This window comes from Lepisosteus platostomus, chromosome 1 (genome assembly GCF_059453375.1).
Source record: "Lepisosteus platostomus isolate fLepPlt1 chromosome 1, fLepPlt1.hap1, whole genome shotgun sequence".
NCBI classification, from domain to species: Eukaryota; Metazoa; Chordata; class Actinopteri; order Semionotiformes; family Lepisosteidae; genus Lepisosteus; species Lepisosteus platostomus.
Window position 1 is genome coordinate 1,268,911 of NC_142611.1, and position 12,325 is coordinate 1,281,235.

At 45.6% G+C, this 12,325-nt stretch overlaps 2 protein-coding genes across 6 annotated transcripts in view; both read left to right on the plus strand.

Annotated features, from left to right (window-relative positions):
• Nucleotides 1-12,325, plus strand: part of cep135 (centrosomal protein 135) — a 133,950-nt gene that overhangs the window by 35,037 nt on the left and 86,588 nt on the right. The window lies entirely within an intron of this gene.
• The window catches only part of cracd (capping protein inhibiting regulator of actin dynamics), a 39,723-nt gene that overhangs the window by 10,955 nt on the left and 16,443 nt on the right, over nt 1-12,325 (plus strand). The window contains exon 1 of one of the 5 annotated variants that reach the window (XM_088633541.1): nt 6,108-6,197. The exons of 2 other annotated variants lie outside the window; for them this stretch is intronic. In XM_088633541.1, coding sequence (XP_088489667.1) covers nt 6,131-6,197 — 67 coding nt within the window. In that variant the 5' untranslated portion in view covers nt 6,108-6,130. Of the gene's footprint in view, nt 1-6,107; nt 6,198-12,325 lie in introns of those variants that run through there. 2 more of the 5 variants (XM_088633551.1, XM_088633574.1) reach the window with 2 other exon arrangements.

Sequence of the window (12,325 nt, forward strand, 5' to 3'; positions counted from 1 at the left end):
TAATTATTTTAAGCCGATCCTTTAAAATATGATGAGTGATCTGTTTTAAACTTTACGGTTTAATTGTTCCTATGATTTATTGAGCGATGCAATACTCACCCCTACTCTCTTCAAAAAACACACTGGGATTTTTAATAACCATGGAGTACCTTTTTTGCAGAATTTTGTCCCCGTCACTATACTGGGGCATGTGGACCCACACAGACTGCAGGGTGAGCGCCCCCTAATGGTCCCACTCACACCTCTTCCAGCAGCAGCCTCAGTTTTTCCCATCGTTTCTCCCATCCAGGCTCACGCCTGCTGAGCTCCAGTGGGCTGCCAGCTGGGCTCTGGAGGGTGACAGAGCTTATGCCAACAGTAAACGTTCAACTGAATTAAATTGTGTATGAAATACACAATAAGGCGTTTTGTGGCTCAATAAAGTCAGAAGCTGTTTCAGCAATATGTCTTAAAACAATCTGGCAGGAGCAGATCGGTCAGTCGTTTCAAGGTCATGGGCAGCTCAGGCTCTTGGCATGTGTGCCCTCAGGCCAGAACGTCGAGCTGAACCGGCGTCCTCACAGCCCTCGCCCGACGCTGGGAGGCTGTGTGGAGAGCTGAGGACAAGGACTGATTGTGTGTTTTACAGGGCGCAGTGGGCATTGTGCTGCAGTTGCACAGACCAGCAGTTCCAGCTGTGCGCCATAGGTTTTCATGTTTGGACGCGCACGGGGCGCGCTCTGGCCCCCCCGTGTCTCTGTCGAGCTCCGGGGGGCTGTGTGCACCGGCCCGGGCGTGGCCCATATGGGGTGACCACTGTGACTACCCCCACTGGAATTCCTCCTCCTCCACAGGCCAGCAGACCTACAGCATGTGTGGAAACAAGATCAGATCACTTTATTGGCCCTATACAATTTCTTGCATTAGGAATTTGTCTTTTCGCATACCCCAGCTTGCTCTCCATGACACACACAGGCAGGGAGAGAAGCTGGGGGTCAGAGCGCAGGGTCAGGCATTTATACGGCGCCCCTGGAGCAGCTGGGGTTAAGGGCCTTGCTCAGGGGCCCAACGGAGTAGGATTCCTCTGCCGGCCACGGGATTTGACCCGACAACCTTCCAGCCACAGGCACAGATCCTGAGCCACAGAGCCACCGCACATTGGTAAAACAAGCTGACAGAGATAGGACTTTACCGAGCTATTATCCTTATCAGGCTGTATACGGTTGTATTTGAAACCTCACCTAGTCTAAATAATAAAGTCAGAAGTATATTTTTATGTAGTTTTTAAAATACAGGTAATGTGGTGGAAAGGCCCTTGCATTGCATTTTCTCAGTGATAATGCTTAGACAGAAGGTCTGGACTCATCAGGAAAGCTGAGGATGTGTAGGGAAGGAGCAGCACAAGGCATGACTGAGGCTGAGGATGGTGAAGGATTCTCATGGATGTTGCTCAATGTAACGCCTGTGCTAAGGAGAATGTGTTTAACTGCCTGTGCTGATTGGGAAAAATATGTTTATTACCCTGTAAATATACCCAGATATATGGCCCATAAGATGCCTTATCTGTCCTGCACTTTATCAGCAATCTCGTTATTAAAGAACTGGTGTTTCTAGGCCTTCTTGAGCACATTGGTAAAGAAAAAGAGAATGGAAAACATGTGATTCTGCAACTGACAAGAAGATCAGGTTAATACCTTCCCTGTGAAGCAGCACGTTCTCTCGTTCTCTTCATTAACAGATGCCTTGAACAGCAAAGGCGTTCGATAATATAGTTCAGGCAAATACAAGAACAATTCAGGCTGCTTTCCCCTTAGGGGTTTGAGCTGTTTAACGAGCTGTGCAAGCCTTGCTCCTGCAGTCTGTGCTGTTGGAGGCCCTTTTCCGGTAAGAAGCGTAGAGTGTCTTGTATTTGCTAGACCTCAGTAGCTCTGAATGAACTCGGCCCTCCTGGAGCTGCTGCCAGGAAGAGGCCTGGAGTCGGTCTGCTCCTCCGTGTGGAGGTGAAGAGAGAGGGAGAAAGTCACCCTGCCAGTTTCTCGGTGTGGGGCACAGCTGGCACAGCTGGAGCGGTCCCTGGACAATGGGCCCCCTGTAGCACGCTGGCTGCATGGCCGCCCTGTGAATGGCCTCTGTGTAGTTGAGCCTGTTTATAAAGACGTGACCAAGCAGTAAGTTTCATTCTGCTCTGAAAGCCTTCATTATTAAGCGGCTACCAAAAAAATGTTTCAGCAATATTGCGGCCATGTGACCATCCCCTGTCAGCTCTTGTCCCAGGCTGAGAGGATTAAAATGAGCTAGAATTGTCAGGTGAGTTTGAGCTCCAGCTCAATAAGCAGTCCCCTGTGAAACTGTAATATACTGTACATATTTATACGTGGAAACACAACTGGCTTCCACACCTGCCTCAGGTTTTAAATGCTCTGCATCTGTTTGTGTTCACTCGTCTCACTGAGCTGTACAATGAAATGTCAGTGCTCTGCCAAGAGCGTCTCGAGCATGGCCAGTTGTTCGGATGGGCGTGTTCTGTGGCATGGGAAGTTACACAGCGTGGAAGCAGGTCTCCTAGTGCTCTGCAACACCGAATAGCTGTGTGATCAGTAAAGTCTGGTTAATGTTGAGGATGATCCCTGTTCTGTCCTTTCATATTGTATGTTCTTAAGTTCACGTGTAAACACTCCCCATCCTGAGCCCATTTCTCTTGACTCCTTGCCATCAGTTGTTTCAGGATTAATGTGGCCAGAATGAAATTAAATACTGTCAAATTAGCTGTGACAACAGATACCACATCAAGGTCAGGGTGGCGCTGCAGAGAACCTGAGGAATGTCCTTGTATGAGAATGATCTGGACAGCGCTCAGGCCTGACTGAGCTCGCCTCTCAGACCGCTGGGAAACCTGGCCGTGCTGTAAACAGACCCCTGCCTGTCCGCCAGCGAACAGCAGCTGGCTAGGAGGCGGCGATCCCGCTGGTACCCTCTCTCCCCGCGCACCTGCGCAGCGCGACACCCGACTCCCGGCTGCTCCCGGTCCTGGTTGTACTCCGAGTCTGCAGGGCAGCAAGCCTCCTGACACACAGGTAAGGCTGCGTACTGTGAGAAAAACAAGCTGTGAAGACCTTGGTGAGATTACGCTCTAGCGCGAGGCTGAACTCTTACCTGGATATTACAGCTGGTGTGAGTGAAGTGTGATTTTTTTGTATAATGCTGTGTATTCTGCGAATTGCAACTGGGATCACAAATGGATGAAGTGATCTGAACAACAACGTTTAGCCATGAAAAGCCTTGTCTCAGAGCCGCCCCTCGGCATCAAGCAGATACAGGTACCGACCTGTTTGTAAACTGGAACTATTGCCTCACTTCTGGCCTGCTGGCACTCAAACGCACTGAGCACCTGATACCGTGCATCAGACATCATCCACACGTACAGTATTTTTAGCTCTCTGTGTCGTAAATAAGCCATAACTTAAACAGGCTTGCGGGGAGAGGAATCAGCAATTGAAATATTTTTTGCCTTAAGTCCTTATTCTTTTTTTCTATATTTTTCTATATATTTCCAAATGTTTTTTTTTTTTTGCTCTTGTGCTTCTTCATGTGAAGCTTAGACAGCGGCGAAGGGACCACAACACAAAAGGTTTAAAAAAACTCCGCGGGGTATCGCTTACAGAGCGCTTCGGTCCGGAGCCCGCGCTCTCTCCCTGGTCGCGGCGACGGCGCTGGTTGCTATGGGACTGTGGGGTGCGAGCCGGCAGGCCAGCTTGTCGGGAAAGCCTCTGCGGAGACATCGGGGCGGTCCTCTCTTCTGTGCCCCCGGAAAGCAGAAAGCAGTTGCTATTACTGCACTGACCCCTGACAGTGGTCTTCACTCGCTCCAGAGCTTGCAAGAGCAGTTCCAAACGTCTGGGCCCTAATTTCTTTCTGTGCTTATATGTCCATTCTGCACTGCGTGCCTCTGGTGCCCCCTGCAGGGTGGGGTTGTCTCTACACCAAGCGCATTGTCCTGTTTATGTCTTTAGTACTGGCTTCCCATAAGGCCCTAGCCCATAAGGGTCACAGTCTGGAGTTCGTCTTGAACGTCACGGTTGAAGCTGTTTCCTGGGACCCTGTGTGAAGGCGACACAAATTCTTTCTGAACTTGACTGCTTGTGAGTGGGACATTGTATTCTCCGGCTTTTTCTTCCTTGGGCATTTGATCAGGTTTTTCTTTCTTCTGTAGCTCTTGTGAGTGCTTTACAGCTAAATATATTTTCAGAATATTTCTTAATAATCCGTCTCATACGGTTTGACAGTGCAGAAATGAGGGATGAAGTACTGATTGTCCACTGATCATACCCCGACCTTTTTAGTCAGGGAGCCAGATACATAGTTTTCTAATGGCTCATGGCTGTTATTCTTCTAATAGCTATATTTTAGGTAGGTAGGTCCCTTTTCAGGCCCATGGGGAATGGAGGGCAAGAGTCACCACTCTTCTTGGCCATCTGACACTGGAAGTGGAGGTGATGTGGTCTGCACCACGCTCTGGCCGGCCTGTTACCCCCAGAAGGATTAACCCCCAGTCTGGTGCTCATGTGGAAAGCAGGCTGAGTGGACCTGGGGGCCGTCTGGAAGGAATCAGAGCATCGCTTGCCCCTACCTGGGATTGAACCCAGGATCTTCCAGTCAGAAGCTGGACACCCTTGCGGTCTGAGCTACCACGGCTCTTATATTTTAGGTATTCATCTAAATTACTTCCGAGTCTGCACATTGAATCAGTGTGGACCAGGGAGGCAGGAGTTCATTTGTAATGTGTTTCAGGGACTGTTGGGAAGCCAGCGGGTGGGGAGAAGCAACACCGCCCTCTGATTTACTGTCCTTTATGGTTTTTAGACAGAGCGGTCATTCACAGTTCACACACCTCAGCTTTATAACTCTTCCGAAACGCAGCCTGGTGGATTCTTCCAGGGCCGCTCGAGCGGTTAGTCTGTTTTAGCGATTCTTTTCTTCACCCTGTGAAAAACCCGGCTTTCAGCTCCCGGGGAACAAGGAAACTCGTGCTCTTGTGGAAATGTGCACCAACGGCTCCAATCACCACCATCAACACGAAGAATCTTGTCAGTGAAATGTGGTTGTTTTTCAGCCACTTTGTTAAGTGGGTGGCCAGAAATGGCACGTCCGGCCTCTGTAAAAGATGGTTGGTGTTGAAGACAAACCGGCGCTCCCTACCATCTTTCCCGTAGCGGCGGAGGTGTGCGTCCTAAGAAGAGGAAAGGTCCATCCGCATGGCATCTCACAGGAGACAGACGCTTCATCTGGCAAAAGCGTTCTTTCCCAGTTCAGTGCTCATGCTATTTACGTGTTCATATCACAAGATAGTTATCACACATCGTGTTGCCATACCGACATATCACGTTCACCACCACAGACCACGTTCTAAAAATATGTCTGACAGGATACAATCAGGCTGAATCTACAAGTATGCGTGTTTGGTTCAAAACCACAGGAAAAAAAGAGGAAAAGACTGTGAAATCGTGTCCACATTCTCAGTGCTGTTTCGCAGCTGTCAAAGTGCGACTCCAGCCGACTGGCGCAGTAGATTGAGAAGATCTATTTTTTTAACAAATCAAAAGGTGACCAGCAACCAAAATCCCTGAATCAAGCAAGCGAGTTTTGAAGACCTTTATCTTCTTCTTAACTGGCACTGTTGTAGGCCGCTAAGTGACTGATGGAGTTCAGATTCATTCCCTGTGATGTGAGGTGTTTGCACGTGAACTGAAGACTGATCTTTGCACTGCTGCGCTGCATAAAATAATCCTTATTGTTATTATTCTAGCGAGACTTGGGGAAATAGAGTTCTCACACTAAGAGAAATCAGCATTGGGAGGGAAAATGTGTCCTTATGTAAAAACAACCATTAAACGTCTTGTGGTATTATCACAGTGCAACAAAAAGTACCTTCCGGGATCTCTGAAAGGTATCTGCCACTGAGTGCTTTTAACAACACCGTCGTGACTCTCAGAAAACTTTATCTCGCTGGTAGACATAAGTGGAAAGTGCTAAAGAACCGTAGCTAACTCCCTTTTCTGTAGCTCACTGATGCTGTGGCTCTGTCGCCGAACCGGGAGGAAGGTGGAGTTTAAAACCTTGTTCTTGTTTCTTACAGCCAAAGCCTGCTGCTACCATGGCAGCTGATAGCAAAGAAACTAATCAGGATCTTAATGCAGAGCTATTGGTTGCTGAGACTCCAGGTAAATATAGAGTGCTTTAAAGTGACACTATTGTTTTTTTCTACTCAATGTTAAATTTGGTTTTCCTGCCACACTAAATCAGATGGAAAACACACAAAGAATACAGAAGCCACCTACAAGCACAGAAATGCCTGAGTGGAATCAAACAAGCCTTTTTCTGGAAACAAAGGGCTTTTTATTACTACACGGGCTCAGCTGTCTCTTTAAGAAATTCTTAACCATTCAAAGGATATATATATAGCTGAATTGCCTCTGAGGTAAATATGTTCATTTTGTGCACTGAAATTTGAATAAATTAGGCTATGGTTCTGGATGATAATTGCATAAATAAACACTTTCGTACCCTCAAGAGAGAAAAACTGAACATCCTTCAATCAGTGACATAGTATAACATATGAGTAAACAAGCTGGGTTTTAAGTTCAGCTGTTTGCTTTTGTAGCATTTTTGTGTTGGATGAATTCACATTAGGAATAGCTGCTATTTAAATTGCCCTTATGTTTCTTGTTTGTTGTTGCCATGTGTGTGTGTTTTGGGGTTTACAATGCTTTCTGACTGCTCTGTGTGTCCATGGCATGTGGTGTGATGTCTCCGAAAGGATTTGCATGTGAGAGACACTGTGAGCAGCACACTGCAAAGAGAAACTCCAGATACACCCCAGTGTATTCCAGGACACTGGCAAATAGACAGGACGTGACCCACCTCTAATTTTTCCCATTCACACTTACTTGGCACACTTAATAATTTTGTTATTTTCTACGCTGTTTATCCAGTACAGGGTCACAGGGGGAGCCAGAGCCTATCCCAGCATGCAAGAGTCGCAAGGCAGTTTTGTCATTTTCAATTCCTGAAGGGGTCTTGAAGGCTCACCAATGATTTTGGAGCAATTTTCTCAAACCATATAAACACTGCTAGGATTCATTCACAATGACATCAGTGTTCTCACTGAACTCAAGCTTATTGTCAAGCACAGTGCCCAGGTATTTGTTACTCTGAACTATACCTACAGTACAGGCTCACCACAGATTGTTGTGTGGAATGATGTTTGCTTTGTTGTTTTTTTAAATCGACAATCATTTCTTTTGTTTCTGACACAAGTATCACACCAGGTGACAGATCCATCCAGAATGGGTCCAGGGGTTTGTGTGGGCTCATGAGAGAAACGAGACTAGCACACTGTCCTCAGCAAGCCTGACATACTGATTTTCTCAGTTGATAATCGTCACTATATTTAGTCATTTTAATTCTCTCGCGCTAGCGTTTCAGTAGTTCTCGTCCCGTCAGCCGGAAGATAAGCTGCTGATTTTGAAAGACGTGAGCGGAGGCAGTGCTGAATCCCAGAGCTGTGTCTTTGTCCCAGACCGATGGAGTACTGTGCGTCTGTACGGGCAGTTCGCGCGGCCAGGCGGGAGGTGAACCCGCCCGCTCTGACTTCATGGCCCAGTGCGTCCACCTGCCCCGCCAGTCCATAGTGCTCAACAGGCATTTCCACTCAGCAGATGGGTCGCGGGTCAGCAGAAGCACATTTCCAGAGGCCGCTAGTCAATAATACGATGCCTCTGCCTTAGCAGTTGAAATGAGATCAGACTTCGCGGAAATGATGATCGGCATTCCAGTTTTGCTGACAAAAACGTGTTTAGTCCTAATCCGGGACGTGCCTGTTAGCATGCTGAGTAATCTCCACTGCCCAAGACGGTACGTTCCTTTAGACTTCTTCACTTTAGTCTCAAACAGAGACAATTAAGAGAAGATTTGATCACACAATCTCGCTGTCATTTGTTTCGCATTTCCGCCCAACATTATTCACTCATACCTGGCAAAGCTGTACATGGCATGAGCTTGTGTAGAAATATAGTTAAATTTCCCCTGAGCCACGAACAAAACCACTCTTGTGTCATTTATGCATCAGCGCACTGTTACTGTGATCCCCTATTGCACTCTCGGGACTGCATTGCTGTTTTATAGCCCTGTCTGTGATGCTTTAATCAAGCCACCTGACAGTGAGGTCGAGGAGTAATGATCAATTGGCAGAAGCAGGTAAAATAAAGGAATGTTTGCCTTCGTAGTCCACAGGGAAATCAATGGCTTCAAAGGAAACCACGAATTACTATGTGTAGCAGGGAATTAGGCGCATGGCAAACAGGAACAGGCTGCACGAGATTAAAATAAAATCATAATAGCAAAACAAAGCAATGGCAATTTCTAGAGAAGCGCCCTGAAGCAGAGAGATGTCTTGGGTTGCTTGTCAATGAAATGGGGCTTCGGAGCACAACGGGGCAGTGGAGCTCGCAGAGGTATTATTACAGGTCCCACACACAGCGAGGAGGTGTGTGCTGGTCAGAATCACCGTTCATCCAACACGTAAAGGAAGAGTCCGACCTCGATGTCATAAGTAAAGGTTGTTAAGACAGGGTTCTGGAGTCACCGATTGAATTATTACAATGACATCTATTTCCTCATAAGAGTCCTAGTGCGGTTACCAAGTTTCAAGAGCAGGGAAGAGGCAGTAACTGCAGGCAGTTCCGAGTGGCGACCAAGCACAGGGATATCTGCAGAGAGTGAAGCAAACATCGTGAGTGTGGAGCTGGGGGTGCGTGCCTGCGTGTATTTTACAGAGAAGCTCACAGAAGCACCTGTGTTGGTGTTCAGCAGTTAGGAGAGGGGTGGGTGTTTCGGGCTTGCCTGCTGTGCAGGGATAAAAAAAAGACTCAGTGACAGGCTTTCGAGTAGCTGCAGTAATGAGGTCATAACGAGAGCCGTAAGTATTCAGAATGACACTCCTCTTGCCCGGTATTCAGTAATAACCCATTAGCACTAGGAGTGCGCTTAATAGTGGACCTACAGTAAGTGATGTCTCAGGGGTTCAATTTTTAAACAGGACTAATTGTTCAGTTCTCTTTTTACATGGTAAATCTTTATTCATTTTATTTTTTGCAGCACTCTTGCAATAGTATTAATGACCTGCATTAATGGTGATTTCAGCAGAAACATGGAAAAGGAAGAAAAGACACCGTTTGAACACAGCACATATTTTTCACAAATCAAATTATATTATTTTTGCTTACGTTAGTGAGAGGACTGAGTGCTACCCATGACAGATGCTTTTATCATCATGGTCGTGAACAATTACAGCATGCTGTAAAATACGTAAGATCAGCCACAATCGAGAGGAGCCGATACCGAATTGGTATTCTGTAGTTAATTGATCCCAGGATCACTCCCAGTTGTTTCTTGGAAGAAACCAGGCTACGAGCTTTAACCACATGGCCAGGCACCTTGTTCCACACTGCCTATAGGTATTTACAAGCATGTCCACACGTTTACTAAGAATTTAAAATATATAATGTACATTTTTTATATAACATACTATAAAATAAACTATAATAACAGAAATTTAGTACAGTAAATATTTTCATATTTCTATCCCAGCATATTACTATTCGCATTCCGGACTCATTTCACTTTTGTGACACCTGGTACTGATCTCTGTGTTTAAACATTTTGGGATTAAGTCAACTGTCTACCGGCTAGATAATCTTCACGTCTTTAACGAAGTTAGAAAAAAGGGCTCTCTCGCAGGCAGGCGGATTCTCTCAGATGCCTGTCACAGCTGATGTTGAAACACACCAGTAGGATGGGAAAACATGCCACCTACACCTGTAGCCTGTTTCACTTGTGCTTGAGTGCACTGACACCACCTGCACAACGTTCTGCTTTCCTGTACAGTTTATACAGGCTTACATCTCCAGCGAACCTGCAGTTTCTCAGCTGTTGTAATTCTAATATGATTAAAGCATGCCCTCTCTTAATTTATCTCCACAGCACAGTAGTGAATGTACTTCTTTACTCGTCAGCCTGAGATACTGAAACACAGAAACACAGAAACGTGTGGAAAGAGGCCAGAGGAAAGGAGAGGTGTCCCTATCCTCTCTGGGTTAGAAAAACTCTAGCTCAGATGACTCACTCGGCCGTGCCGGAGTGAAGGGTGGTCGTATACACCAGACACAAGCAGGTCAGATGTCACGATTCTGTCCATCGTATTAGTTCAGAACTGTCCTCTAGCCAGGAATGTGCCTGTGATGACTGTACACGGAACAAGCTCACCATTACTATTGGGACCTTACCATTAATTACCACTGGGACCGGAGTCTCCTGTTGCTGGAAGAGTACCACGTTTGGAATTGCCGATGTGTACAAATTAAAAATCTCCTTGAGTAACTGAGTAGCTTGAAGGGTTTGGATGGACAAACCGCCCAGAGTTTCACAATGCCTGCAGTTTCAGTGCACTATCTGCAAAGTGGTCTTGAGTAACACTGCCTTCGGGTGTTCCATTAGGCACTGGGCATGTGAGCGTTTCAGACAAGAGTTACTGTCTATAAGCCTTTGTTGTGAACGTGGGTGCTGACTCAGCTGACCTATTAGCCCTGTGCGATCTCAGACGTGCTCAGTGAGCTCCTGATGGTTTGGGCTCATGCTCTACAGTGCTCTGTGCTGAAAGAGAGCCCAGCGAATACTGTTACATAGTTGAATGCACCCCAAGTAGAACTACTGTGCAGCATTAAGTGAATATATTCTTCCTGCACTTGAGTTATATTTGCACTAAAAACCTTTCTACCTCTACAGAGAGTTTGTCTCCAGAAGTCATGATAGGCCCCTTCTTAACCTTCTGCATCATTGGTAAAATGGTCCTGTGCACCATACTGTATGTTTGAAACACTTGGGTGTGAACAGCGTGTGAACTGCTGGCTCACACCCAGTGGCTGTAAGCCTGTGTACTTCTCTAGGGCCTGTGTCCAAGGTCTGTGTTTTAGCACTTAAGGGTTGTTGTTTTTATGAAGACATTCCCTGCCAACTTTTGTGAGCTTAACCCTGCATTGAAGTACTTGTTCTAAAGCATTATGCAAAGATCCTGTGATTACATTTTCCTCAAAACTGTTTGCGGGAATAATATTTAAGGATTAAAATACAGTTACTACTGTATATGTTAGTACAGGCGTGATTTTATTCACAATATGAACTGTTTGTAATTAGTCTGTTATGTGCATTGCCAAAAGGATTGACTTACTGGTCTTTAACTTTAAACAAATTGATCAATTTTGACTTAAATTAGGAGCAATTTGTCTGTTATTCACTACAAACAGTATAGTGAATATTGTGTGGAAAGGAAATATGACAATTTAGGGTAAAAAGATAATGGTTTAAATACTCAGAAATTTGAATACCATTTGCATTTGCATCCAAAGCAAAAGATACATTTTAGTTTTATAGAAAATATTTTATCAATTAAGAAGAAGTAGAGGACAGCAGTTGTGTGCTCCTGCTCACATCAGCCCTCTGCAGCTCTAGATGACAGATGAAGAAAAACTGTGGTTTTCAACACTGCTTAGAAATATGGTATCTTTAATCGCCTATATCTGCCTGCGACAATGTAATTCCTTAACCTTCTGGTATCAAGAACATAGAGGCTACAAACGAGAGAAGTCATTTGGCCGGTCCAGCTCATGTGGTACATAGTTATTAATTGACCCCAGAATTTCATCTAGTTGTTTCTTGAAAGGAACCCGAGTGTCAGCAGGGTATCGGCTTCAACATCTTTGCTGGCAGCTTGTTCCATCTCCACCCTGCCGCAACCTTGTGGATAAAGAGATGCTCTTCCACACAGTTTCCTCTCGTGCCCTCTGGGTCATGTTTCACTCTTCGTTCTGAAAAATCACGCTGGTTTGATTGACGTTATCTCTGCACTTGAGGAATTACAATACTTGTATCAGGTATTGGTATTAAAGAAACTTAAAATCACTTAAATGATACATTATATAAATAAATGTGTTTGTTATAAAACTGTGAAAGAAGCTTCAAATTTATGACCGTTTAAAACATTGATCTTTTTACATTGAAGTTCCTCGGAAAAGTCACAAGTGTCCAGTACCTGTTCATAAATAACAGAAGGTTCCATTTTATTAAGGCGAGTCATTTATATTTCGAACGATTCGGGTTTGAATTAGTTGCAGTCAGTATTTTCTGAAACGCATCACAGAAGCTGTTTTGCTCCAGGCTTTCTGCCCTGGCTCACACCCAGGGAGCCCGGGGCCTGGGGCTTGTCTCTCCTCCTGAGCCTGGGATGGGCTCAGAC